The following is a 27,541-nucleotide window of genomic DNA, read 5'->3' as shown; positions in this document are numbered from 1 at the left end:
AAAAGATAAGTTAGGGTCATGTGGCTCATTACCTGGGGCAACTCTCTCTCTCTCTCTCTCTCTCTCTCTCTCTCTCTCTCTCTTTCTTTCTTCTTTTTTTTTTTTTTAACAAATCAACAATCTGCCACTCCAACCCCCGGAAACACTAGTTAAATAAGCTGATTTTTTTTCCCCTAAAATGCAGGATCTCGTGAAATGTCACTCAAAACAAAATGGGCAGAAATGAGATCGTTTAAATATGTCAATAACTTTAAGCTACGTCATTATAAAGAAGTTATTATCTAAATTGAATTGGTAATAAATTTGAAAAACATGCAATACGGAGAAGCAAAGCAAAATGGTGGCTAAGATCCTATAGCATCCGTCCCTACAAACACACAAGTTAGAATGGCTGTTCACAGAACAGCAGCTAATGACACCAGATGAGGACCTGCAGCGCATGGTTCTAGTAAGGAAAAGATTCAGAAACGATGGAGCAGGTAAGAAGGAAAGAGTCGGTCAATGTCATCCCTTCCTTAATTCCAAATAGCAAAAGACAAGATGCCTCTGATTTTGGAAAGGAGACTGACTTATATGCGGTCCATAAAATTAAAACCCACATCACCACTCTGAAGTCTACTGCCATGCAGAGACGCAGCTCTCCCACTCCGCCCTTCCCCCACCATATAGAACACCAGCATCTTCCTCTCCCTCCCTCCCTCCCTCGTTTGCTTGCGCCCTCACTCTTGCGCATGCGCACTCTGCTAAGGCTCATGGTTGAGTAAATGAACTTTATAAGTGGCTTCCCCCACCCGCATCCCCATCTCCATCTTCACCCCCAATCCTAGTCAGCAAAGAGAGTAGTAAGACTTCAGGGCTGGGATCACCACCTTGAGAACCAACACTGGGTTCCACATCCAGGCCAGGGCTGACAGATGGAGCCTCCAGACCTGCCATGGAGTGAGTTTGTGGCACAATTGCCTGCCGGACTGCTCCAGTCCCAAAACTGTGAGATTCAGCTATGACCCAGTTTTATATCAGTGTTGGGAGCAAAGGACTAGCCTCGTCATTCTTCCCCAACCTCAGGCTGTTGTAGCTATCTTCAAGAGGGTTAACAGCGGAGTACTAGGTTAACCTTAAATGTCCTAATGAGACACACTCGCAGTCTGTCCTATATTACTACCAGCTGCAGCTTGGGCGAAGGTACACCGCAGAGACTACATAGGTTCTTGCAGCTATGGAATTAGGGTATGACCCACTTTGGTGTCTGCTCTGGAGGACAAGAGCCAGGCTTCTCCACACCACCTCAAACTTGCAAGGCAGATAAGACCATGGCTACTCACTGACTGTGTAGGGCAGGGTAGCAGTGTAGGCTTTTGCCTAGGAACCCAAGACAGGCTACAGAAAGCTAAAACTGGGTAGAGCCATTCACAGGCCAGCGTCCACAGTTAGGAAGAGGGCCAGCATCAAGAAGAGATGTCACTTTCAGTCCATGAGACTTTTCTTTTGGTCACACTTTGTGGCTGTAGTATCTTGGGTCATAAACCTACTTCAGCAGTGGATCTAGGATAGCAGAATAGGCCTTGGTCAAACCTGATGCTGCATAGTACTTAGTGAGCTATATCACAGGCTGTGGTACAGTTTGATGAATTTGTGGCTTTAAGTGTGGCATAGAATTCTACAGCTGGTCTCTCCAGAGTGATCCTGCCACTATCTGGAGAATTAAAATTATTACTGCAAGCCTGAAACTTTGTAAGTCACGAGGACATACTCTAGAGCCAAGAAAAGGCTCATAGAATCAGATTACCCTTTGTAGATTCTATCCTAATTAATACATAGTGAACAACAGCCAACCGCAGATTTGGGGCAAGTTTGAGCTTAGATCTCTCTAGTAATGAAACAATTATCACTCAGACTTGCAGGAAAGCAGGGGACACAATTTGAAGAGTCTCTGAAAAAAAAAATGAGCAGAAAGTGAAATGGTTACATTTCTAAAAAAAACTGGCACAGATAATGCCCAACCTCAATGACCAGAATAAATCCTTAATTCTTCAACATGCAGAAAAACACTAAGCTAAAACACACATTTGATGTATTTTCCATGTTGACAGAAAGCCAACACATAATCTGAAAAACCTCCATCAGCATACATGACAGCAGAACAGAAATATATATAGTATGTCATATACAATTACAAATTCTCCAATATCTGGAGTATATCTTTCCAGGCCCTTCCAGCTTTAAAGGTTTCTGTAGATTAATCCAGTGTTATGACTTCATAAGTGACCTGCCCTTTCCCCCTTGCAGCTTTCAATATTGATTTTTATATGTTTTTAGTGTTTTAACTTATATGTCATTGACAATTTCTTTTCTAATCTTGTCTATTTGGTCTATAGACTTTTTTTTTCTTCTCTCTCCCACCCAACTTGCTCCAGACGAAAGATATATTTATTATATGTAAGTACACTGTAGCTGTCTTCAGACACCCCAGAAGAAGGCATCGGATCTCATTACGGATAGTTGTGAGCTACTGTGTGGTTGCTGGGATTTGAACTCAGGACCTTTGGAAGATCAGTCAGTGTTCTTAACAGCTGAGCTTTCTCTCCAGTCCCGGTCTGTAGACTGCTAATACTTAGATAGGCATCTCACTTTCTGGGTGATTTTTCTGATGAACAAGTCTCCCATATTCATTCTCTCCCTCTCCCTCTCCCTCTCCCTCTCCCTCTCCCTCTCCCTCTCCCTCTCCCTCTCCCTCTCCCTCTCCCTCTCCCTCTCCCTCTCCCTCTCCCTCTCCCTCTCCCTCTCCCTCTCCCTCTCCCTCTCCCTCTCCCTCTCCCTCTCCCTCTCCCTCTCCCTCTCCCTCTCCCTCTCCCTCTCCCTCTCCTCCCTCTCCCTCTCCCTCTCCCTCTCCCTCTCCCTCTCCCCTTTCCTCCTCCTCCCCCTCCCACCTCCCCCTCCTCTCCCTCTTCTCCCTTGCCTTCTCCCCTTCTCCCTTTCCCCCTTCCCCTCTTCCTCTGTGTGTTTTAATTGTTCACTGAAATTTACTGGGTGATATAATTTCTCTGCTTTGTCTTTAGTCCTTGGCTCTCTACTTTTGGCAGAGTCCATTCTGTTGGCAAGGCTCTCACAAAAGTTTTTAATTGGCTTGTTGAGTTTTTCATTTCTGGCATCATTTCAGTTTAAGTTGTTATTAATTCTTTTTAATTTTATGTCTTGGATTAATTTCCTTATAACATTGATCTTAGCCTTTGTCTTCTTTGAGTTAGTTGACCACAATTATAATCATTCTCTTGAGTTTGTTTTTATATATATTTTTCCGGTCATGTTCATTAGGGCCCATTGTTATGGGTTTGATAGGTTTTGGGGAAGTTATCTTGGTTTTCCATGGTCGTTTTGTTTCTGCGTTGGATTTGTGCATCAGGAGTTAGTATGTTGGTTGAGTCTTTCTTTTCTTTTTTTGTTTGTCTCTTTGTTCTCTTTCTTCTTTCAGCAGAGGCATTTACAGCGTTCAGGATGGGGCGAATTCATGGTAGAGTTGGGACCTTGACTTCCTCTTTTCTTCTGGTTTTTGGGGGGATGCATCCTCTCTTCAGGTCTTCTGTTTCTCTGCTAGTCTGGTATAGACTAAGCAACTATTAGGTTCTGGGTGGCTCTGCTGCGAGCAGCCTGGTTGTACTAGTCCACCTTCTGTGGTGCTCAGCTGCAAGGACCGAGGGACCACTGGATTCTCAGCTTTCAGATATGTGATAACTGCTGTTAGACTCTTCGGATATTATTTCCTAAGCTGATTGTGTGTGTGTGTGTGTGTGTGTGTGTGTGTGTGTGTGTAATACGTACCTATAGGTGGTTGTTCTATGGGTTCTGTTTCTCTAGAGAACCCAGACTAATACAAGTGCCAATAAAACATAATAAAGTTTGATATGTATTCTATGAAGTAAAAAGTAACAAGGCCCATTATAACATTACAGGATTTCAAGCGTACAAGATAAAGAAGTGCATGTGTTTCATGGCAGAAATCCTATTTGTGAAGTTAAGAAAGCTGAGCTATGAAGAATCTCCCAGTGATTTCTCAGTAGGTGCTACGCACTCATGATTCACCGTGGAGATGAATAAATGTTGAATTACTAAGTGTGCTTGAAAGGAAGCCCACCAGAGACAACAATGTTAATCATTTTAAGCAATAATATTTGAAATTTATAAACAGCAGCTGTGTGCTTCCCTCACACAGTGAGTGAAACTTATGGAATCCCTAATCGGCCCTGTAGTTTAAATGTTTAAGAGTAATTCAAAGATGGATTCATTTTGAAGAACTAAACTCTAGCTCACAGAGGTGTAAAGCACTTTCCAAGACTCTATTGGCATGCAACGATGTGGGGGGTTTGAATTTTCATAACTTATGACAACGTGTATCATTTATAGTGCTGAAAGTATTAAGAGATCCGTTATTTCATGAGTTTATCATAATGCATGATCATTAGATAAGATAGATATACTAAAGAGAATATAACTATACTAATGTCAGATACAATCTAAACACTTTGACTACAGAGCGTTTTAAAATGATCTTGTATTTATCTAAACTATGTTGCTTCTAAATCATTTTGCCAGTTAATCTCTGCTATCTAAATGTTATGCATCTCAGAATATGAACTCATGGTAAGCTAATGCTTTTGATAAATGCCCCTTAATTTAGATGGATGAAAAACAGTAGCGGGGTGTCCTGACTTATTGGGGCTGTATGGGTAGGCAGCTGTCTCCACAACTTGTCTCAGTTCTGGAAGCTGTGTTAGGCATCTTATATCTTCAGATAATGTTGGTCATTCTTGAATTTCTGATAGGGTTGAAAGATGACTTACAGTGTCATAGCCAACCCAGGCTATTTACATTGAGAGAACAGATTTGAGAGGATGGTTTTCAGATGGCATACAATCTAAAGCCAGGACAGAAGTCAGGTGTAGAATTATAAGTCTTTTAGTTAGGATAGATGACAGCGTTCTATTTTATTAACAAAAAGGATGGACTGGGTGTTAGGCCTATCTTGTACTTCATAAATTACAACATGGTAATAGTTGTGCTCAAATTATATTTAAGAGAAAAGTTTTTCTTTTATTTAAACAGAAAGGGTGATATGTAGCAGAAGTTTTCCCTATCCAATCACTTAATATATTAGTACAACAAGAAGCCTGTGGTTGGACAGGGAAAAGAGAAGCGGAGTGAGGAGTTGCAGAGACAGGGAGTGATGAAGGAAGAGAAAGAAGGAAGAAAATGGAGAATGAACAGGACCATTCAGACTGTGCATGGCTTTGAATAGCCACGGGTAGCTATAATATCATATAGGGATAGAGTAGTTGGAATAACTTGTCTAATCTAGGTGGTCAGCTTGTATCATTATCAATTGGCTCTGAAATTATGGTCTGGGCATCTTGTGAATAGAGGATTTATTGATATATAAATCTGACTGATTAATTGCAAGCTTCTAGAGTTTTGATTTTACCAGGTTACTGGGATTTGGGACCAGTGACCACAGTGGGTGGATGGCTGGGAATGTGAGCAGAATCCACCACAAGAGAACCATGATCCATAGCTGCTGGGGCTAGCCTAGAGACAGAGGTGGTGAGACCTCTGGGGCAGAGAGTAGCTGGGCGTAGTAGAGGAACTTGCTGATTTGATTTAATACTTCCCGAAACAATCTAAGGCAGTAAATTTGGATATACAAACTGTCTTGGTCAGGGTTTCTATTCCTGCACAAACATCATGACCAAGAAGCAGTTGGGGAGGAAAGGGTTTATTCAGCTTACACTTCCATACTGCTGTTCATCACCAAAGGAAGTCAGGACTAGAACTCAAGCAGGTCAGAAAGCAGGAGCTGATGCAGAGGCCTGAGGGATGTTCTTTACTGCCTTGCCTCCCCTGGCTTGCTCAGCCTGCTCTCTTATAGAACTAAGACTACCAGCCCAGAGATGGCACCACCCACAAGGGGCCTTTCCCCCTTGCTCACTAATTGAGAAAATGCTCCACAGCTGGATCTCATGGAGATACTTCCCCAACTGAAGCTCCTTCCTCTGTGATAACTCCAGCTGTGTCAAGTTGACACAAAACTAGCCAGTACACAAACAAATTAAAGCTTCTGAGAAAACTATACCATACACTTCTTGAGGTACACACTACTTGAGGTTATACTATAACCGCCACACCAGCTACACAACGAGTACTCACTAAATGCTGTTAAGATTAATGAATAGGGCTGGAGAGATGGCTCAGCGGTTAAGAGCACTGATTGCTCTTCTGAAGGTCCTGAGTTCAAATCCCAGAAACCACATGGTAGCTCACAACCACCTGTAATGAGATCTGACCCCCTCTTCTGGTGTGTCTGAAGACAGCTACAGTGTACTTACAGATAATAGATAAATAAATCTTTAAAAAAAAGATTAATGAATAATTTTTGTGAAGTTGTTAAGAAAGTGCCTATGTTTTCTAAGTCTGATCTGAAATAGCTAAATGTCTCATCCTGATAGGTTTTCACAGAAACTGATAGTTACCAGAAGTTTTGTTTTGAAGCCCTGATCAACGTGGAATCACAAACTTAAAGAATATTAGCCCAGAGAACAAGCTCTTCCTGCTGAGTCAGCACAGCCCTCATTGGCTGTTTCCTGCCACAGACATCCAGGATGCCTCTGCACAGTTACTAGGAACTCAATCTCATGTGACAAATGCTAACTAACATTGCAAAGATCTTCTTTATAGTGCCCCACTCTACTGCTTCATATCCACTTCTTTTTTTGTTTGTTTGTTTGTTTTATTTTTTTATTTTTAATTAATTTATTTTTTATTAGATATTTTCTTTATATACATTTCAAATGCTATCCCAAAAGTTCCCTATACCCTCCCCCCCGCCCTGCTCCCCTACCCATCCTTAGTGAGGTAACCCAATCACAAAAGAAGTCATTAGATATGCACTCACTGATAAGTGGATATTAGCCCAGAAACATAGAACATTCAAGATACAATTTGCAAAACACAAGAAAATCAAGAAGAGGGAAGACAATGGGTGAATACTTTGTTCCTCCTTAGAAGAGGGACCAAAATACCCATAAAAGGATTTACAGAAACAAAGTTTGGAGCTCAGAGGAAAGGATGGACTATCCAGAGACTACCCAACCCAGGGATCCATCCCATAATCAGCCACCAAACCCAGACACTATTGCATATGCCAGCAAGATTTTGCTGAAGGGACCCTGGTATAGCTGTCTCATATGAGGCTATGCCAGTGCCGGGCAAATATAGAAGTGGATGCTCATATCCATTTCTTTTTTTAAAATTGGGTATTTATTTCATTTATATTTCCAATGCTATCCCAAAAGTCCCCCACACGCTCCCCCACCCACTCCCCTACCCACCCACTCCCACTTCTTGGCCCTGGCGTTCCCCTGTACTGAGGCATATAAAGTTTGCACAACCAATGGGCCTCTCTTTCCAATGATGGCCGACTAGGCCATCTTCTGATTCATATGCAGCTAGAGACACAAGCTCCAGGGGGGTGCGGGGCTATTGGTTAGTTCATATTGCTGTTCCATCTATAGGATTGCAGATCCCTTCAGCTCCTTGGGTACTTTCTCTAGCTCCTCCATTGGGAGCCCTGTGATTCATCCAATAGCTGACTGTGAGCATCCACTTCTGTGTTTGCCAGGCCCCGGCGTAGTCTAAATGAAAATGTTTTAGGGATCTGAAGACGGCTGTAGTGACTATCCAGACTCCGCTGTTTTCAAAACAAACCTTCCTTTATTCACAGGGCACAGGGGTTAGCTCTTACTTAAAGACCGAGTCCTTACACACACACACACACACACACACACACACACACACACACACACTCACCTTCTCACCTGTGTACTAAAGTCTAGAAATCAAAAGGAAACGTTTTTAATTTGCTCCCGGAGGACTGAAGAGCAATAGTATTAGGCCGAATCACCAGAAATTGCCTAGCGACAATCATTTTTACATATAAAATATGGCAATCCTATGCAGCTCAACCTGAATGCATCATCTCTCTTCATAAGCATTGCACATGCATGAGTGTAGCTTCAGATTGCATTCGCTGTTAGCAGCTGTGTAACACCACACTTACAGATTGGATTTGAAGCCCAGTAAACCCTAAGGACCATTTCTTATCATTTGCTGGGCAAGCACCCAGAACAGAATTCTATACTGTAGAATGTTATTACCTGCTGCTTGGTAGTGCTTTATTTTGTTTTGTTTTGTTTTTAAAAATGTCTCCCCTCTTATAATCCCAGTGTTTCCTTAAGTGTACAGTACTTGTATGCCAGATATTGCTGCTAGCAAGTAATATTTTATTACTGGAACAACTGTAGGAGCTGAAATCATCATTGCTCGTGTGACACAGGCGTAGAGTCAGCAAGAAACCAGCCACTGTGTTACCCTGGGAAACTTAAAGGATATATTTATATTCTGTGAGCTAAGGAATCTGTCCTTCTTAACAAGTGTTATGAGGATTAAGTGTCGAATAGGGTGTGTTTTGTTGTTGTTCAGTTCCTTTAGTCGCTAAGAGCTAAGCCGTGCTTGTCTCCTGCACCCACATTTCCTCCCTATGCTCCTGTACGGTTCTCTTGTTTGTTGATCCTGTCAGCTCTTTTGAAACTACCTGGAAAGTGCCTTCTCCTTGCTATTCATGGTTGAATGGAGTTCATATGTTGGACACTTTGTCCCCTCATTCCCTACAGCAGGACTGAGTGGAGGGCTCTGAAGAGGTAATACTGTGTGCTGTTCTCCCAGCGATGGCTCTTCCAGGGGAGCAGCCTCCTGATTAGAGAAAGTTGGGTTACTGAGATAAGGATGCCTTGGTGAGCTCATCCCAGCTCCGTCCTGGCCCAGTCTTCATTCCCTTCTTCTTTCTATCACTGAGTGATGTGATAAGGCTTGGTCCCCTCAACTTCTGTACTAAACTTCACAGCTTCCACACTGGGGATAGATCAATACGTTCCTCACAATGTATCCAAATGTCTGTGTTCTTTGGTAGAAAAACAAGCAAGCTAAGACATCCAGTATCTCTCAGTCTTCACCCATGGCTTCTACCATCCAGGAGAGCTCTGGGTCCAGCTTGGTTTTCACATCGCCCTTTGAATGTGGTTTCCTGTAACCACCATTTTCAGTTCTCTCAATGACAAGCAAGAGAGCAGCGGAATGGTCTATTGTACCTCAGCATTTTATCTTAATAATATGCCACCTAAATAGTAAGCCTCAGCGTCTATATATGGCTTTGCTTTTTGTTGGTTTTGGGTTTTTCTTTTTAGACTCAAGCTTCAGAAATAATTACAACAAATGCCCAATGGCATGAAATGGCTTTACCTTTATCAAATCAGAACATAATAGGTGGAATTGGGTAATAATCATATACACAAGAGTAGTCCACCAGCAACAGTTTCAGACAGCCATGGTTCAAAGCTCCATTCTAAGTCTTTAACCAAGTATCACTGGTCAAGGTGCATATCCATTTGTGCTTCTGTTTCCTAGTACAATGATTGAGAACCCATACCTCTTAAGTTTGTTATAAAAAATAGATTAGCTAGGCCAGAGAGATGGCTCAGCGGTTAAGAGCACTGAATGCTCTTTGCAAGGTCCTAAAGTTCAAATCCCAGCAACCACATGGTGGCTCACAGCCATCCATAATGAGATCTGAAGACCTCTTCTAGTGTGTCTGAAGAGAGCTACAGTGTACTTACATATAACAATAAATAAATCTTTGGGCCAGAGCGAACAGAGGTCCTGAGCTCAATTCCCAGCAACCACATGATGGCTCACAACCATCTGTACAGCTACAACACATCCATATACATAAAATAAATAAATAAATAAATAAATCTTTAGAAAAAAATAAAAATAAAATAAATTAGCCAACAAATGAGAATGGCTTAAAACAGTTGTTATCCATTGTTAAATGGATAAAAGAGCTTGCAAATTATATTTTTTTTTAAAAAATGCAAGTAAAAACCAAAAACAAACAAACAAACAAAAAACCTGAGACTGATTTTAACCAAACAAAATGTTGAGTTTAGTTTATTAACATGCAACAAGAACACTCTGGTGCAGTCCTAAACATTTTACACCATTGTTCCTCAAATTCCCCCCTATGTAATGGGTTTTCTGACCATCGTCATTCTGCCGTTGCACTGGTTCTGTATTTACTGTGGTTCCTTTACTGGTTACTGTCGCATAGCGCTCTTTACCCCTGTGTGACACCTATGGTCTGTCACGACTTGTCTACTGCATAAGCAGGCTGAGAAAAAGGGAAACTGAGAGCATGTGTCAGGGGACTGCAAAGATGTTCAGGAAAATCAAATGTATAACCAAATAAAAGAACAAATGAGGAAGACAGACAGACAGACAGACAGACAGACAGACAGACAAAAGAACATTGCAACAAAGAAAACAAGAGCCACACTGTGAGGCAGGGGAGATAGCTCACTGGGTAAAAGAACTCACTTTAAGTAAGAGGACCCTAGTCCAAGTCCTCAGAAAGCACAGGGAAAAGAGCAAGCCAAGACCACAGGCCTAGGAATTAGGCCCCAGAATTAGGGAGCAAAGAGGGAAGGCCCCAGGGGGCTCACTAGCCAACAAACCCAGGCAAGACAGCAAGCTTCTGGCTCAGTCAGATCAACCAAGAAATATACCTGATTTCCTCTTGTGGCCCCCTCATACACAGTCACATAGTCACACACACACACACACACACACACACACACACACACACACACACACACGCACACATAGGGAATGTGAATGGAAAAGGTATTGAAGCAGTAAAGTGTTGCTCTGCTTCACTTTGTGAATGAGAATACACAACTCTTGATGACTGATTAGGCAATGACGATACAGAAAAGAAATTGGAATAATTGAAAACACATGTCGTTAGCTATATTTATAGAAATTTTAATGCAAGCGTGGGGAAATGGCAATGACTAGTTTTGAGGTAAATATGAAAGGCCCATATGAACCTATGGTGGCCATTCTCAATCCCCACCATGAAGTCACTAGAAACATGCTGTTGAAGGCACTGCAAGACTGTGACCTTCTCTTAACCTTTTTACTCCTAGAACTGAGGCGAAGAGCTCTGAATTACTATGATTTCTGCCAACAGATACTGCTTCGGCCAATGAAGTCACAGACTCAGATCTTTACAACCATAAAACTAAACTTGCATTGCTACAATAAATAACTCAAACTTGAAGTTGTCACAGTAACAGAATGTTGTCTGATCTAAAATGTCAGCACCAGGAAGTTGAGTGGTCTTGGTGAATGTTGTATGCTAACAAGATGTGAGCCTGTAGAATTCACAGGAAACAGAAGAGTGAGGTAGAATAGGGTGGGAAAAGCCTGAAATTCTGTATGCAGTGCTGTCCGAAGCTAGGAACAAGGACAGTAACAGTCTGTTGGTGGGGTTTCAAACAAAAACCAGCACTCCATGGGAAAATGGACCAAAGGCCTTATACCCTGCCAACCAATTTGAGGCTTTTTTGCCATGCTGTGAGACTTTTTGGTCCTTTGAACTTGGAGATAATGGATTTGTTTGTCTGACAAAGAAAATTTCCAAGACAACAAAGGACTCAGTTCTCAGCATGGGCATCCCTGGCTGCTTTTAGTCAGATTTAAGGAAAGAATCAGGATCAAAGGGAAGAAGGCAGCCAGACTGGGAAGTTCTGCGGGGTGGCCAGACAAAGAGGCACACATACAGTTAGTTCAGTGAAGTCAGAACAGTGGAGACAAAAAAGGAACCAGATTCCCTGAACGCACGAGAGGACAGACATGCTGTGAGCACCTCAGCTACCACTAATTGCAGCTCCAGAGGGAAGAACTACAAATTTGGTTTGAACACTTATGTCAGAAGAGAGGCTGTTGGATGTTCTATGCACCCAGAACCTACGAGAGGCTCATTTCCCCAAGTTTAGCCATCCATGATGAACTCATTGTACAGTCTGAATGGAACCAGGTAGTTTAAGCTGTAGGTCAACTTCAGTGTCCACTGTAATATTGACTTTTCTAGGTAGCCAGACTATCAGACTAGAAAGGGAGTCATGAATGTTCCCATGCAGGTCTCAAAGGAATGCCAGGCCAACCCACTCTGAATCCCAGTAAAGAGCCACTGACAGGCGAATGCAAGCAGGAAGGCCTCCTTGGGAATGATGTAGGAACAAGCAGAGCCTGCTGAAGGGACTGGTCATACAGGCTGCAATAAAAAGGTCTGTAGAGTATGGGGCTACACCAGCCCTTAAAGTCCACATCTGGTGACAGTATGTTAGAATGCCACCTAAGAATACTAGGGAATTCTTCCCTGCTGAGGTTCCTCCTTGCTGTGATCTAACTCCTTTCTGTGGCCTGACTTCTCTCCATGTCTGTTTCGCAACTATTCCTGGGATGCGTGTAACTCTTGTCTTTATAGGGCTCGCCCTTCAGTTCACCGGTGTCACAGTCTTCCAAGCAACACCGAAATAATTAAGGTTTCATAACTCTTCTGGGTGGAGTAAATGGGCATTCTGACACAGCCATAACATTTGGGAGGACAGGCCCTGAATACTTTAAGTTTGTTATTACCCAAAAATCCCATGCACTAAAAGGTCAAAAGACCTATTGAGAAGATGTGAAGCCCAGAGGGAGAGTCTTAAGAGCACTAGCCCCAGCCACTCCCTGCTCTCATTTGCTTCCTGGCAATGGAGAAACTCGATCTCCCACTAAGCGCTACCTCGACCAAGGGAAGAGAACTAAGCAAGCATAGACTAAACTTTTAAAACCAGAATCCCAAGGAAGCTATTTTTCTTTATACAGAAGCTGTGGCAGGCATTTGCTATAGCAATGAAAAGCTCGCTGAAACAGACGTGCAAGAAACCGTTATGCAGCATCACACCGGCAGTCCACCCTTATCAATATTTGAGTTGTTTTTAACAATATTTAGTTGTCTTTACTAACCGTCCACCTCACCATTGAGACAATTAAGAATGTAACTAGCGAGAAGCATTCTACTACAGCAAGTCCAAGAACTGCACTAGGGAAGGCTAGGCACATACTGTGACCCCATTAAAAGGATCTGCTGCCTTTCTGAGAAAAGCAGCAAAGCCCAGGGAACTGAGAGGCCCCACTGTCAACTGCTGTCCTCTCCCTTAAGTGCGTGCAAGCTCCGGAAAACACAATAACTGGAATCTTTCCTCTGCTTTGCAGTTGTTCATTTAACGGCGCATGTCTGTGTGAGGAAAGTAAGCTCCCGTTTCCCTTCCAAACAACAAGCTACTCTCTGACAAAGTGTACATAAATCAAAGGCAGGTGATATTTGCCAATAACTGTCTCCACTTAAGATCCCTGGCTCTGGCATTTTTATAAAAACTCAAGCATTGACTTCTAAAAGTGAGATGGCCTCCACAGACATAGGGCACAGAGGGAATCAAGTCAAATGGACAAGTCTCAGGCCTGGAAGACTACATAAGATGGTCAGGAGTGCAATTTAGCAAAATCAAATATTATAAATCTAATCTTTGGGTTAAGGAACACTCAAAATAACTTAAACAGTTAAACATCTCTTCACTATAACCCACGCTGGATTTTCTGCACAGTGATTTTGAAAACATGGTTTCTCTTACCTCTCTCCATTCTTTATTCCCAACTGCTTGTGTATATAAGACACAAACTACAAAAGATGAAAAAACACATATATGAAAATTTTAGTAAAAATATACATGATTTCTATTTCAACTGTCCAAAGGATGCATTTTAAACAACAACAACAAAAATCAGGCTTAATTCCAGGGCTTAAAATCACCAGAATTTAATATGACCATATTTTAGCATACAGAGAATATTACCATTAGTAGACAATGCCTTCATATTACACTATAAATGTAGATATGTTTTAAAAGTGTACTTCAATAATTTCAACTGTCAGTGGTTTATAACGTGTATAAACTGCTTTTAAAATACTTAAATTACTCACTTAAAGTGCCAACCTGGGGCAAACGTACTCAGCATTTATATCAGTGACTCAACAGCACTGTTTATAAACAAGAAAGGTGTTCTATTAATTGATAAAGTCTAAGAAGTGGAGATTAAAGACTTTACACAATGATTATGAGTTAAGAAGAATTTTATCACTTGTCAAATGAGGTGCAAAGAATTTTACCATAAATCTCAATGTCTTTACTCAGTTTAAAAAAAACATAAACAGAAATAGAAATTTCACATATCATTTGCAAGATTAAGTAAAATAAACAGAACATTTGACTTACTTGGATCAGACTTAGAAAATGTATCTCTATCAAGGAGATTTCTGTTAAATGAAACAGAGAACGCTAGTTAATTACAAAACCAAACACTTAGATTTCTGTAACTGCAGAAAATATAAATATGCAAACACACACATGGAACTAAATCTGAACTCTCTGCCTCTTGCTTCTCTTATTCAGCCTGGCGACCAGTGGATTCCTTTCCTTGGCCTGCATTACAGTTGAGCAATGATCTCATTCTCTACCCTATGGAACTGCAGTGTCTGTGCAGAGGTCAATAATTCAGGTTTCCTTTTAACTCATCATTGAGACCCTGCAGATGCTTGGACCGACTTCCCCAAATGAAATGAGAATCAGTTACTAATAAAAACGTAGCAATTCAGAGCTTGCGGCCTCATGGACACACATAACAGCAGGCAGTAGAGACTCCTTCTATGTCAGCCCTGAAGGGCTGTTGCAAACAACCTTCTAGTCGGGTGATTTCTGATGACCACATAGATCTTGCTTAACCAATCTTTCTAGTAGAGGCATATAAAAAACTAGGCAAAGCTAATACAACTATTGACTTAAAATGTTGCATGTATTTTCACATCTGTAACAGAATAATGTAAAATCAGAAGACAAGCATTGGGCTATTCTGTTATCCTCAACAGCAATAATACAACCCTATGCATTGCATTATACAATGTATAATAATGGATTATCATAAGAAAATTAAGTCCAGGTACCAGGAAGATGGCTCAGTCAGTAAGTGCTTACTACATAAACCTGAAGACTGAGATCAGGGCCCCATCACACATGATAAAAGTCATATGCCTATATACTCTACCCAGGGGAAGCAGAGATAGGTGGGTCCCTGAAACTCAACAGCCAGGCAGTTTTGCAAAATCAGCAAGCTGTTGATTCTGTGAAAAACTCTGCCTCAAAAGGTGAGGTGAAGAAATATGGAGGAAAATATGAATGTTGGTCTCTGGTTTACACACAGAAACAATCACACACATGCATGCACACACAATGCACACATGTGTGCACTGACACAAACACACGTGCATACGTACATGCACACACATGCATGCACACACGCACACTCGAGCGCCAAAATATAAGAGTTAGTTTCAGTATTTTATGATTGATAAGGTAGGCAAGAACTAAAAAGTCACATCTCGAAAGCTACCACTCACTTCCACTGCCACTGTCACTGAAAAATAAAGACAGTCAACCAACAGCACAGATGGCAACCTGAAGCCACCTTTTGAGGAATTCCCAGGGGAAAAAAAAAGAAGACAAACTTGTATTTGGAATTAAGTGAGATTTTAAAAGGCCTATGCTACACAGAAATCAAAGAAAACCAATCCTTCCTGTCCCTTATGCAGACTCCCAGACTCCAGCAGTGGTTGGCAAATGGTAATTTGAAACATTTCCACTTGAGGAGGCACTGTGATATTATATCTGCAAAGGTAGTTTTCCATTTAGTAATAATTCTCTGGCCCTTCCAGTGGCTCCAACTTCTGCCCATGAAAATCCTAAAACAATGTTAATTAAGTTACTTCCTTCAAAGTTCCAGGAAAGGAGAGAGGCCAGAGCAATGTGGTTGAGACTCAAAGTATGCCAGATACATTTTTAAAGACTATAATGTAATTCTAGTGCTGTGCTCATATAAGACTAGCTACAATCTTTAATTAAAAATATAAAATAGAGATTTTTATCCGCAAGAAGTTGAAAAGCCCAGAACTTCTCAATGTGATCTTGACAACTAAGATTTAATTTTCCAATTCTGCATAAATATACATTGTTCTCTTCCGAGGTCATATGACTATGATACAACAGAGAATATCTGACAGAGTCACTGCAAGGATATTGTGCTTGCACATTTTGAAAATTCATAAAAGCCAAAATTTTAAATTATGGATGGAAAGTCAACGATCACACTGCACCTCGACCATAAGCCCACTCGAAATTTTGTACAGAATATTTTACTTTATATATACTTGGTTAAAAAAGAAATCCAACCGGGCTTGGTGGCGCACGCCTTTGATCCCAGCACTTGGGAGGCAGAGGCAGGCGAATTTTTGAGTTCGAGGTCAGCCTGGTCTACAGAGTGAGTTCCAGGACAGCCAGGGAAACACAGAGAAACTCTGTCTCGAAAAACAAACAAACAAACAAACAAACAGACAGACAGACAGACAAACAAAAAAGAAATCCACTCCTGTTAATATGTAGGACTAGAAACGACCAAATTGAGTGAGGTAACCTGAACCAGGTAGACAGAGTTGCACCGTCTTTTTAATTGAGATTAATTTCCTCACTCCAAACCTTCAAATGTGAGTCCATACCCTACAGTAACTGCAGATACCAGGAAAGTACAGTGGAACCATTGGCAGGGTGGGCAGCGGGGGTGCACTAGAAGAGGAAATACTGGGTACAAGGGATTTAGCTGGGAAACCAGAAAACAGGATCTCTAATTAGGGAGGGCTAGTGGAGATAAATACAAAGGGAGAAGAGAGAAAGAAGGATAGAGCAGCAGTAAGGATGCCAAAGAAGTCACAGGGAGCCACTCATTATCTACCTAAAAGGGAAACCTGTAATGCTCACAAGTCTGTTTATAAATAGACATATATAGTTTAAACGGAAGTTCTCACCTCAGTTGAAAATGCTTCCTCCTAGAACCAAAGATGACACCCCAACAGCAGCCATTGGAAGCCCTCTTTTGAGTTGTTGGGTCAGGACTGTTGAAAAGACTCCCAAATAGTACAGACTATTGTTATTGGCCTTCTTGACCACACCCTGGCAACACCCTCCCACCCAAGGTAGAAGGTTCAGTCCTTATTTTTTAAGACACCATACACTTGAGAAACAGAGCTCAGAAAGCACTGAGCTGGAACTGACGTAAATGCCTCTTCCCTGGAGATTCAGTGGGACCAGAAGGCACCATGCAAACTTCCAAGCAGGGGAAGCAGCCAATAGTATCTATCCTATTTGACTATGATGCCTATGAGCCATGACAATGACCAGACCATACCAAGAAACCTCTAGACAAAGTGGTGGCACACATACCATGGTGGTAACCAATAGCTCTCTTATTTCAGACCTGTTCAACAAGAGGAAAATCATGTCTGGTACTAGAAACTTACCCAACCACCTAGACTTAGTGAAGTCATGGAGCTTGGAGAAGAGCCTACGAGAACCAGTTTCCTAAACCAACAGAATCTCTAACTACATCTAAATATTTGTCCTTACATCCACAGTCAGTGTAGTCCTCATTCCTCATCCAAAAGTTTTGTGGCAACAAACGGAGACCGTTACCGAGAAGCATAACCAATTCTAAGCAGAGCTGTGGAGCCTAGCTAGTCTCAGTAGATACATCTACAAGTCAACTCAAGGCTTGGGAACATTGAAAGAGAGACTGGAGGATCCTAAGAGCCAGAGAACCAGAAAGTGTCCTGAGAGACTGTGTAATATCAGAAGCTATGCACTTAAAGTCTTGCCTTAAGTCAGTGCTGACACGTGAGCTGAACCAGGATGATGACAACAGACACATCAAATTGGAAAGGGGAAAGTCCAGGCAGTATCAACCCTACACAAAGAACTGCAGACAACTAAGGAATACTGAGAGCAAGGGAATAATAGTTTTCCCCTCCAGGGAAAAGCGCACCAACTCCTCTTCAATACTAAATGGTGAGCCCTGAAAATGTATATACAAGTAGCATTAGACAGACTAAGCAGATCTTATTTAGAAATAGATACATATATGTATGTGTATAATATACATTAATGTGTATATATATAATATATATGCATGCATGTATGTAACAACAATTAGTGAGGAAACATGGACTTGAAAGGAAATATGGAGGAATAAAGGGAAAGTTAAGAGGAAGAAAAGGAAATGGGTAAATGTTTTAATTATATTATAATCTGAAAAATAAAAGAAACAATTTTTTAAAGTCATTTTATAAATAAGGAAACTCAGCCGAGGCCCAGAAAAAGTAACTTAATAAACAAGATACACAATTCCAGTAAGAAATGACCTCATGGATGCCAGTTCTCCTGACTCCAGTTCCCTGTTCTTTATAGACTAAAACACATTCTGGAGAATTCCAGAACAAACAACTTATTTTCTCAGAAGTTTTAGGAATGTGCAGCTTGAGCCGAATGGGATAAAGCAAAACAAGCTCCCATCAGAAGGGAACTTGAAAAGCCTTGCTCTACAGCATGAGAATCAGATCAAGAGGCCAAAGAAAACTGCATTTGTCACACAGAAGCATCTTTGTTTCCTATGCAAGACACACACACACGTACACGTACACACACACACACAGACATGCATGCACACATACACACACGAGCACACATGAACACACACAGACACACACATATACATGTACATACATACACCACACATGCACATGTCACATACTTGAATGCACACACACATATTGGCACAAACACACACACGTACATACACAAACACAGAGAGACATGCATGTACACATACACACACGAGCACACATGAACACCCACAGACACACACATACACATGTACATACATACACCACACATGCACATGTCACATACTTGAATGCACACACACATATTGGCATAAACACACACACACAGGCTCACACGCCCTGATAGATTTGAAATGGGAAGGCTGCTCTCTCCCAAGGGTTGTCATTAGCTTGAACTAGAATTAAAAAAAAAAAAACAAAAACAAAAACAAAAAACAAAAAACTCATGCCAATAGTTTTATGATGTTGAACTACAGCATTAAACTGAAACTGCTGAATGTTCTGTCTCCATTTTGGAAATTTAGTTACAGCCAAAACAAGGAAGAGGGCAAATTCTTGAAGAATTATCTAGAAGTAATATACTATAGAAATATTGCCCAGAGGAATGTGATATAGCTAAGAAGTAGATCCTTATTGTAGCACATGCAAAGCTCTGGCTTTCAACTCCAGCATTGCTAATTGACATTACAGAGTCAAGTAATATTCATGTGTATATTTACATTACCTGAAGAACAGTGATATTTTATGTTTATATAGGTACACTTTGTGTGTGTGTGTGTGTTTGAGCCTGTAGAAATACCTAGTGTAAATTGTACATGAGAGTGCCCCAGTTACTCTAATGATCTCTCTTCTTTAAGTTTCAATTAAGATGCTGCTCTTGCCCTTGAAAGAAGATGACTAGATGGCACATCGAACTGCAGGGACAGCCAATATATTACAGCCTGTATGAGGACAGTCTTTCACAGAGGAGGTGTGTTTTACATATCAAAAACCAGGACAGTTGATAATCAGGAAGTCACCAATATCTCTTTAATGTGGGACAGACTTCACTGTGGGGCTCTTTTACTCTCCAGTCCTCAGGAGTAGAATACCCTGAAGCAGAGGCAGAAGCTATCCTCCCAGAAGACAGTAATCGGTCATCTAAGACTGTCACCCCGCCTGCTGACTTTATGCTCAAAACCATTTTGTGATGATAACAAGGCTTGCAGAGTTATTAGCCTAGCTGTGCTGAACAGCAGTGTGAACAACAGTCTCCTTGCTTGCTGCATTTCTCACTATCCACTGCCATCCTGAGACCCTGCCTCTTGAAACAACAGCTGAGGTCATCTTTTTGTTGAATGAAAAAATAGTAATTTCCTTTAAACTTTCATGCAATTCTACAAGCATTTTCCAAGCAAGTAAGATACAGTGGCTCCTACTTGTGCACAGCAAATACGCAACAAATACCACAGACATATGCTAGATTTCATGGAGAGACTTGAGCACTCCTGGGAAGACAAATGTATCGAACAACTAACCAGCCATATCCCGTGCCAGGTAAAGATAACAGCATAACACATAAGAACCAAAATGATCACACCAACTCAGCTGTGAGTTAAGAATCCAACTAGTTCTCAGCTCTGATTCTAGCTATTTTGAGAAATGTACCAGAGAAAAGATAGGTGTGTAAAGAGTTTTCATGTCTTTTAAAACCTAGCTATGATGTGTAAACATGTTTTTGTTTTTAATTCCAGGTGTGGGATATGGAGCTGATTCTGATTGTCCACCCCAGCAGACGATTTGCCTTGTGTTTGTTCTGGGAGGGGCATGATCTTTGCCAGCTGCAGATATTTTAGTTCTGAGGACTAAATACAAGCCAGAGGAAATACAAGCCAGAACAGAGAGAGAGAGAGGGACGGGGAGGGGAAGGGGGAGGGGGAGAGGGAGGGGGAGAGGGAGAGAGGGAGGGAGGGGGAGAGGGAGAGAGTATGCTCAGGAGGAGGAGGAAGAGGAGACAAAGGAAGAGGAGGAGGCAGCCGTGGTTGCTGCTACTACTTCTGTTGCTGCTCTTGTGGATGCCTGTTTATTCTGCTGCTACTGTGTTTATTATTACTCATTTATTGGACTGCTGGATACCCTGATAAGGAAGATTGGACTTGCCCTAAGGAACTACATCCCTATTTGGCAGGAAGTAACATATAGAGGTTTCTCTAATCTTGTTTCTCTCCTACCTCGGGTTGGGGTTTAAAAGAGATTGGAGAAAAGAAGGATGATAGATATAAGAACCCAAATAAAGTAGCCCAAAATAATTATCCCTACGCATATTTCATAATATGAGCTCTCTGTAGAGCCAGCAAGATGGCTTAGATGGCAAGAGTGTAATGAAGCACAAGCTTGTTGACCTGAATTCTAGGCCCACAACCCTCATAAAGATGTTAGGAAGGAAACAAACTCCATTTACACACTCACACATCACACTCACACACACACACACACACACACATCATACACACAGTGATCACAAAGCTACAAGAACCTTCATTACTGATTCTTTCTTCCTCAGGAGCTGATACCACGTGATGAGGATTCTTTTGGTAAAAGGAAACGAATATCATGATCCATCCTATGACAGAGGCAACTTGAATAGAAGAATCCAGTGGACATTCATATGAATTTCAAAGTTAATATTTTTTAAAAATCATAGCACTTTAAGCGCTTATAAGTTCCAGAAGTGCTAACTTAATAAAGCATCTGAAATGCTTGCTTTAGAGAATACAACCTCAAATTGAACACATGGGGCGGGGTGGGGGACTGCAAGATGGCATTATTGCTAAGTGTACCTGGGAGAGCTTGCCCCAATAATACAAGTCTTTATTACTGTATGAGTGGAACAGTTCTGTTAGCTTTGAATAGAAATAGCAAAAGCAGGGATAATGGTAAAGCAAGAGCTAGCCAAAGTTTCACAGGTAATCATCCCACACGTGATCTCTGTGTCATGGGGCCTCACCCAAAATTGTCCTGTTTCTACCAAAGAAGCGGTTGTGATTTAAAGTCGGAAACTGTTGAGTCTTGTATTTGCCTGTCATTTAGTGTGGGTTCTGGAGCACTGGAGGCCTGCCAGGCTGCTACCAAATACTGCTTAGAGAGCTCCAGGAACTAGCATAAGCTTGCAGAGAGCAAACACTGAATCACACAAGAGAGTTACTGTTTAGTGCGAGACATCGACAGCCCTCGTGTTAGCTGTGGTGAGGTGCTTTACTCCAGGCAGCAGAGCAGGGATAGGTGGCATGTGAGGTCATAGGGATTCACTGGGCAAGGCCTGGGCCTTTAAGTTTGCCATTCCAGTATCACACAGACTGGAATCAGGGAGTTGTATATTTAGAAAAAAAAAATTTCCTTAATTCTAAAAAATTTTTTTCAATTTTTTAAAAAATATGTATTTATTTATTTTATGTATGTGAGTATACTGTTGCTGTCTTCAGACACACCAGAAGAGAACATCAGTGCTCTTAACTGCTGAGCCATCTTGCCAGCCCCTTCAATTTATATATATATATATATATATATATATATATATATATATATATATATATAAAGGCAAGGGAAAAAATCCATCTTTGGAAATGATCTGATTACAATATTTGACTCGCTTATCAATTCCTTCATTGGTTGGAAAATATTATTTCAGAGAATTTTACATGCCTATTTCAGGAAAATCTAGTTTCCCCAAACTATGACTGCTACAGCAAAAGGAGACAGATTGTATATAGGCAAAAAGGATATGTTTCCAAAAGGAAAAAAAATAAACATATAAATGAAAATAAATATTCTGAGGCTGAAATTATGGAAAAGTCAAAGTCAGCTTGCATATAAGGCATAAAGGAATTCTGAAAAGCAGCGTCACTGGGTAGCCCTCACCAAGACTGCCTGGCTTTCGACACAGGAGGACCAGGCTCTTAGATGGGAGAACTTGACCACCATAAGCACCATGTATCCTCAGCAATCTCTGGGACACCCAGAAACGACCTTGTCATTTTAAATAATGACAAATTGGGTTATTCCAGCTACGTATTTATTAGTATCCTTGACATGGAAAGACCAGTGATGTATAGTTTCAACTCTGCACAGGGGATATGCTTCAGACATCCAGAGATAGCTACAAAGATGATTAAGAGTGAAACTATTGAAAATATTTTTTTTTCATATTTCTTCTGAATCACTCTACTACAAATGACACTCTTGGAAATTACAGAGAAATCTAGTGCCTGTACCTCACACGCCTGGTAGACTTGAGGTAATAAGTTCTGAAAAAGCAAAGGGTCAAGTCAGAGGCATGCAACTTCCTCAGGAAAAATGATGGAGAACATAAACTCTGTCTCCAGAGACAGAAGAGAAATATAACCATTAAAAAAAAAAAAAGATGATAGTAAGGAAAATATAATACGGCTGATTGAAAAGAAAATATATGGGTACAGTTTAGTTTTTATTGCTGGGTTCAAACCATGACCAAAAGCAACTTGGGAGAAACAGTTTATGTCTCCTTGTGGGCCACCATTGAGGGGAGCCAAGGCAGGAAGCGGGAGGAAGGAACTGAAGCAGAGGCCGTGGAACAACTCTGCTTAACGGCCTGCTCAATCTGCTTTTTATACAACTCTAGACCATGTGTCCAGTTATGGTACTATCCACAGTGGGCTGGGCCTTCTCACATTAATCATTAATCAAGGAAATGCCCCACAGACATGCACACCCACAGGCCAATCTGATGGAGGCAATTCCTCAGCTGAGGTTCCCTCTTCCCAGGTAACCACTTTAAATATCACCAGTAAATGTATCTCCTTAAGACCCTAAATCTCAGGGTTACAATAATCAACTCCGTAGTTTATTGTCCTTCTGAAATGATACAGCTCCTATATTCCTATCTCAGTGAAATGCAACTGTAAGAGCTACCCCGAAGATGACAGGTTGTGGTTCCTGGAACCTGTGAATGAAGCCTTATCTGAGAGGAGAGGGGTAATCTTTAAGATGTGACTAAGCCAATCACTCAGTTGCAGAGATGATCCTGGGTTCTTGTGTGGGGCAGAAACATTAGGTCATGTATCCTCCTAAGAGGAGAGAACAGAGAGTCTGGACAGTAGCTGGGAAATCAAAAGATGTTTAACTCCTACACAGTTTTGTAAATTCTGGTCTCGAAGATTAGATCAACTACAAGTGAAAGCTTGGTGGGACACTAGAAATTCCAAACAGAATCTGCAAGAGAACCTGCAGAAGGAGGAGCAGGACTTCAGCCCAGCCATACTGATTTGAGACTCACGGGTTCCAAAACTGTGTGTGTGTGTGTGTGTGTGTGTGTGTGTGTACATATATATCCATGCCTAGAATGCAATAAATCTGTGAAAATCTCTTATACCTAACATGAAAACCAGTCTGCTTCTTTGCCTCGGCCCTGAAGGCATCCATCACCTTGGCCAAGTCTCAGTTATTTTCCTAGCACTGTGTCTCTTCATTGGATTTCCTGCCTCCCATCACACAAATACAGCCGCCAAGACGCCTCCAAGAGGGACCCATTACCTACAGAAATCCAGAGTGTTTGTCCTGACACTCGCTGCCCACCACATTTTGTCTCTGTGTATCTCTCAGTGGTTCTCAAACTGAGGTCACAACCCCCATGTGAGTAGCATACCACATATCCTGCATGTCAGATATTTACATTTACAGCCCAGTAGCATGATCCCAGTTATAAAGTAGCAACAAAATGGTTTTTGGTTCGGAGTCACCACAACGTGAGGAGCTGTATATATCAAAGGGTGGCAGCGTTAAGAAAGTGGAGAACCGCTGATCTAGCTCCAGATTACTCCTGCTTCATTCTCTATGTTCATGTTTTCCCAGGGCACTCTTCTTTTTTCTGGAAAATTCTCTCCTACCTGCTGCTGTTCTAAAAACTGCCCACTCCCTCCTATGTGGCCAGCACAAAACAAGAACTCATATAGCACAATTTCTACTCCTACTCCGTTCACCAAGCCTGGTGCCAGGCTGTGCTCAGCTCTTAGATAAGCTATTTTCTTGTCCCTCAACACGACCCTAACAAGTGGTAATTATTAGTAAGACTCAGTTCTCCAGATGAAATCACAAAATTCAGAGATATAAAGAGAAAGTAGCCAGAATCACAAAAATGTAAGATCTCTTGGTGGTGAGTTTTAATAACCGACTTTTAATTTTGATTTTGAAACTTGATATACATATAGGTTACATTGGCAGGCCGGGCCAATGAAAAAATAAAATGAGCTATATAAAGTCTTTATCGAGCAAAGCAGAAAATTCTAGGAAATATGTAAAATAAAAATGAATGCTAGAAATAGAAAAATTAAATTATTTGGCAGAAAATTTAATTTTGCACATAGAAAGTAAGCAATCAAGGGAATAAATTAGTAAAGCTTCATAACTTAGCAAAATAACTCAATAAACTTATTAGGATTATAACAAATATGTAACAGTTAATAATTTGTCTAGATTTCTATTGTTCATTATTTTATAAAATTCATGGTCTGGCAATTACATATCACTTTCGTATTGAATACATGAGGGCTAGATAGCTTTTTGACTATAACCTACTGCCAATGAGACAATAATTCTTTAGCAAGCAGGACCCCAAACACTCATATAGATTGCCCCATGATTTTTAATCCATTTTCAGCTTTCAGCCATGTTGAAACACTCCAACCAGCCAGCACTCTCAGGCAGCTATGATAATGTGTACTCTAGTGGCATAATTTGACTAAGCACCAATGCAGAGAATTCGGTAGACATCTGTACTCATGACTTAAGGTATCTCTCAACTTGGAGCAATATTCTACAAAGCATGTGACCTACTAGACAGGTATGGCTAACATTCCTTTCCCAGGGACAGATATAAACAATGTCTACCCCACATTCTAGGGTCTCAAGGATGAATGAAGGTATGATTTCAAGGTTCAAAGCATATTAGTTTTATTTACGGAGCAATGGGTGAGGGTTACAGACAGGAGTATAGGTGAACGTAAAGCAGCTTTTAAATTCTGATAAGCTATGAATCTAACTGTGGTGAAGCACTGACAACAGCCTAAGCTTTCCCACCTACTTCCTATTACTAAGTAGGAAGTTCCAAATTTTAAGACTTTTCTTTTAAGTTCCTAAACTTTAACTTCTGCCCCTAGTAGTGATGTGGCCTGGCTGATTTCCACTAGGGCTCATGGAATCCTCTGTAGACTACAAACTGCTCCAAAACCAGGAAGAACTAAACTTAGGTCCAAAAGAAACCAATTTCCCTCTACCGGAAAGTATAAACAGGTGCCTGCCACAGAGTCAAAGACTTGACCAAGGATACAACTCAAGGCAGGCAGTTTAATGGTTAACATTACATTTAATGTTTAAACTTACTATGCTTGAGAAACCATAAAAGCAATAAAAAAAAAAATGCCTCCAATGTATAAGACCTTTACTTCGTACAGGCTGCTATACCTTCCCTTTTTTCCTAGTATTGAAGAGTACCCTTGGATTTATTAATCTTGTAGTATTTGCTCGTCTTACAAGATAGTGTAAGTCAAAAGACTAACTGCTCTTTCTGATTTTGTAAACAAAGTTGCTTACTCTGCTCAATGACTAGGACAACTGCGAGACATATGTGTTAAAGTAAAACTCTACCTCCATGTAGATGGAGGTAGAGTACATGTTATCTTACGGATTCTGCCTTGTAAGGCCTGGGCTGATGGGACGAGGTGCTGCATTTTGAGAACACGCTCAGGTGCAATCTATGCCCTGCACTGGGCGCCTGTTCCTAAATAAAAAGCCTCTTATTAAAATTTAATCATCATCATGGTGAATCTCTGAGTGACTCCACACCCACAACACCTAGAAGGACTAGACCCAGCAAGAATGGTGGCTTCTTCAAGGCTTCATAGAGGGAGATCCCTCCCTCTCCCCATACTTTCCTACCTACAACCTCTAGCCCCTCCTAGTTCCCCTAAGGCCAAAAGCAGTTGAGGCAGAATAGCAATGCAACTGGTTGTGGGGAGGATGACTCAGCAGAGGATGCCATGACCTTCCCTGTCCTCTCGTATCCAGAGGGAATGTCAACAATTAACAAGTCAAGTTGTGATGGCCTTTGGACCATCTGGACTCCTGGATCCCTGAAGTCCAGCTGGACTCCTGAAGATGGCGGTCTTTGGCTCAGAGGGTAGTTCTATAGAACAATGAGTGTACAATTCTATAGCTTTGGAAGTACAGTTAGATGCCAAATAATATAGCTCATTAACTATGGGATACATATGCCACAATTGTCCTATTAAGTTTTAACAGAGCAGAAAAGTCTTGCCTTCCAGTCACACCACTGTCAACCTAAGCATTGCAAAGGCACAGTTACTCACTTGTTTGATGTGGTGATGCGGCCAGTCAGGTGAGGTTAGTTGATTATAAAGAACTATGTTAGTGGTTTAGATGCCCACTAAACTTCTCGCCCTTAGTTTTAGAGCCCACTATACTAAAAACCATGTACTGAAATTAGGATGACAGCAGACTCCTGCTGTGTGTGGCCTCTATAAACCATCATTTTCTCTTACTCTTGGATTAATTTCAGGCTTACTTGTTCATCATAACCCTGGGAGCAACAGTCTATGTAAATTCTGTATGTTTCTACAGTGGTGAGGTTCCCTGAGGATGCATTTCTCAGAACATGTCCATGTCTCTCTTTAAAGATCTACACACATACCTTTTTGCCACCACTGAATTCAGATGTAATTCAGAGCATGGAATCCGCCTTCTAACATTGCAGCTCACTTTACAGTGTAGCCGCACAACCGTATAACAACCATCACCACAACCTAGTTTTAGGTTCATCTTTTCCACCAAAAAGCCACCGCTGATTAACAGTCACATCCTTTTCCTATTCTCTGTCTGTCTCTGTCTGTCTGTCTCTCTCTCTCTCTCTCCCTCCCTCCCTCCTTCCAACCCTTCGCAACTATGGACCCATCTGCTTTCATATCT

General features: G+C 41.2%; 1 protein-coding gene across 4 annotated transcripts in view; it reads right to left on the bottom strand.

Annotated features, from left to right (window-relative positions):
- Cpne8 (copine 8) overlaps nt 1–27,541 on the bottom strand; it is a 193,788-nt gene that overhangs the window by 146,655 nt on the left and 19,592 nt on the right. For all 4 annotated transcript variants that reach the window (XM_021183655.3, XM_029469851.2, XM_029469850.2 and 1 more), the window contains exons 2-3: nt 14,262–14,302; nt 13,620–13,666 (exon numbers count right to left, since the gene is read on the bottom strand). In XM_021183655.3, the coding sequence (XP_021039314.1) occupies nt 13,620–13,666; nt 14,262–14,302 (88 nt within the window). The remainder of the gene's footprint in view (nt 1–13,619; nt 13,667–14,261; nt 14,303–27,541) is intronic.

The sequence above is a fragment of the Mus caroli genome, unplaced genomic scaffold (genome assembly GCF_978045245.1).
Source record: "Mus caroli unplaced genomic scaffold, Mus_caroli_1 scaffold_16, whole genome shotgun sequence".
Lineage (NCBI taxonomy): Eukaryota > Metazoa > Chordata > Mammalia > Rodentia > Muridae > Mus > Mus caroli.
Note: the sequence above shows the minus strand (reverse complement) of the source record. Positions and strands in the feature narration are given on the sequence as shown.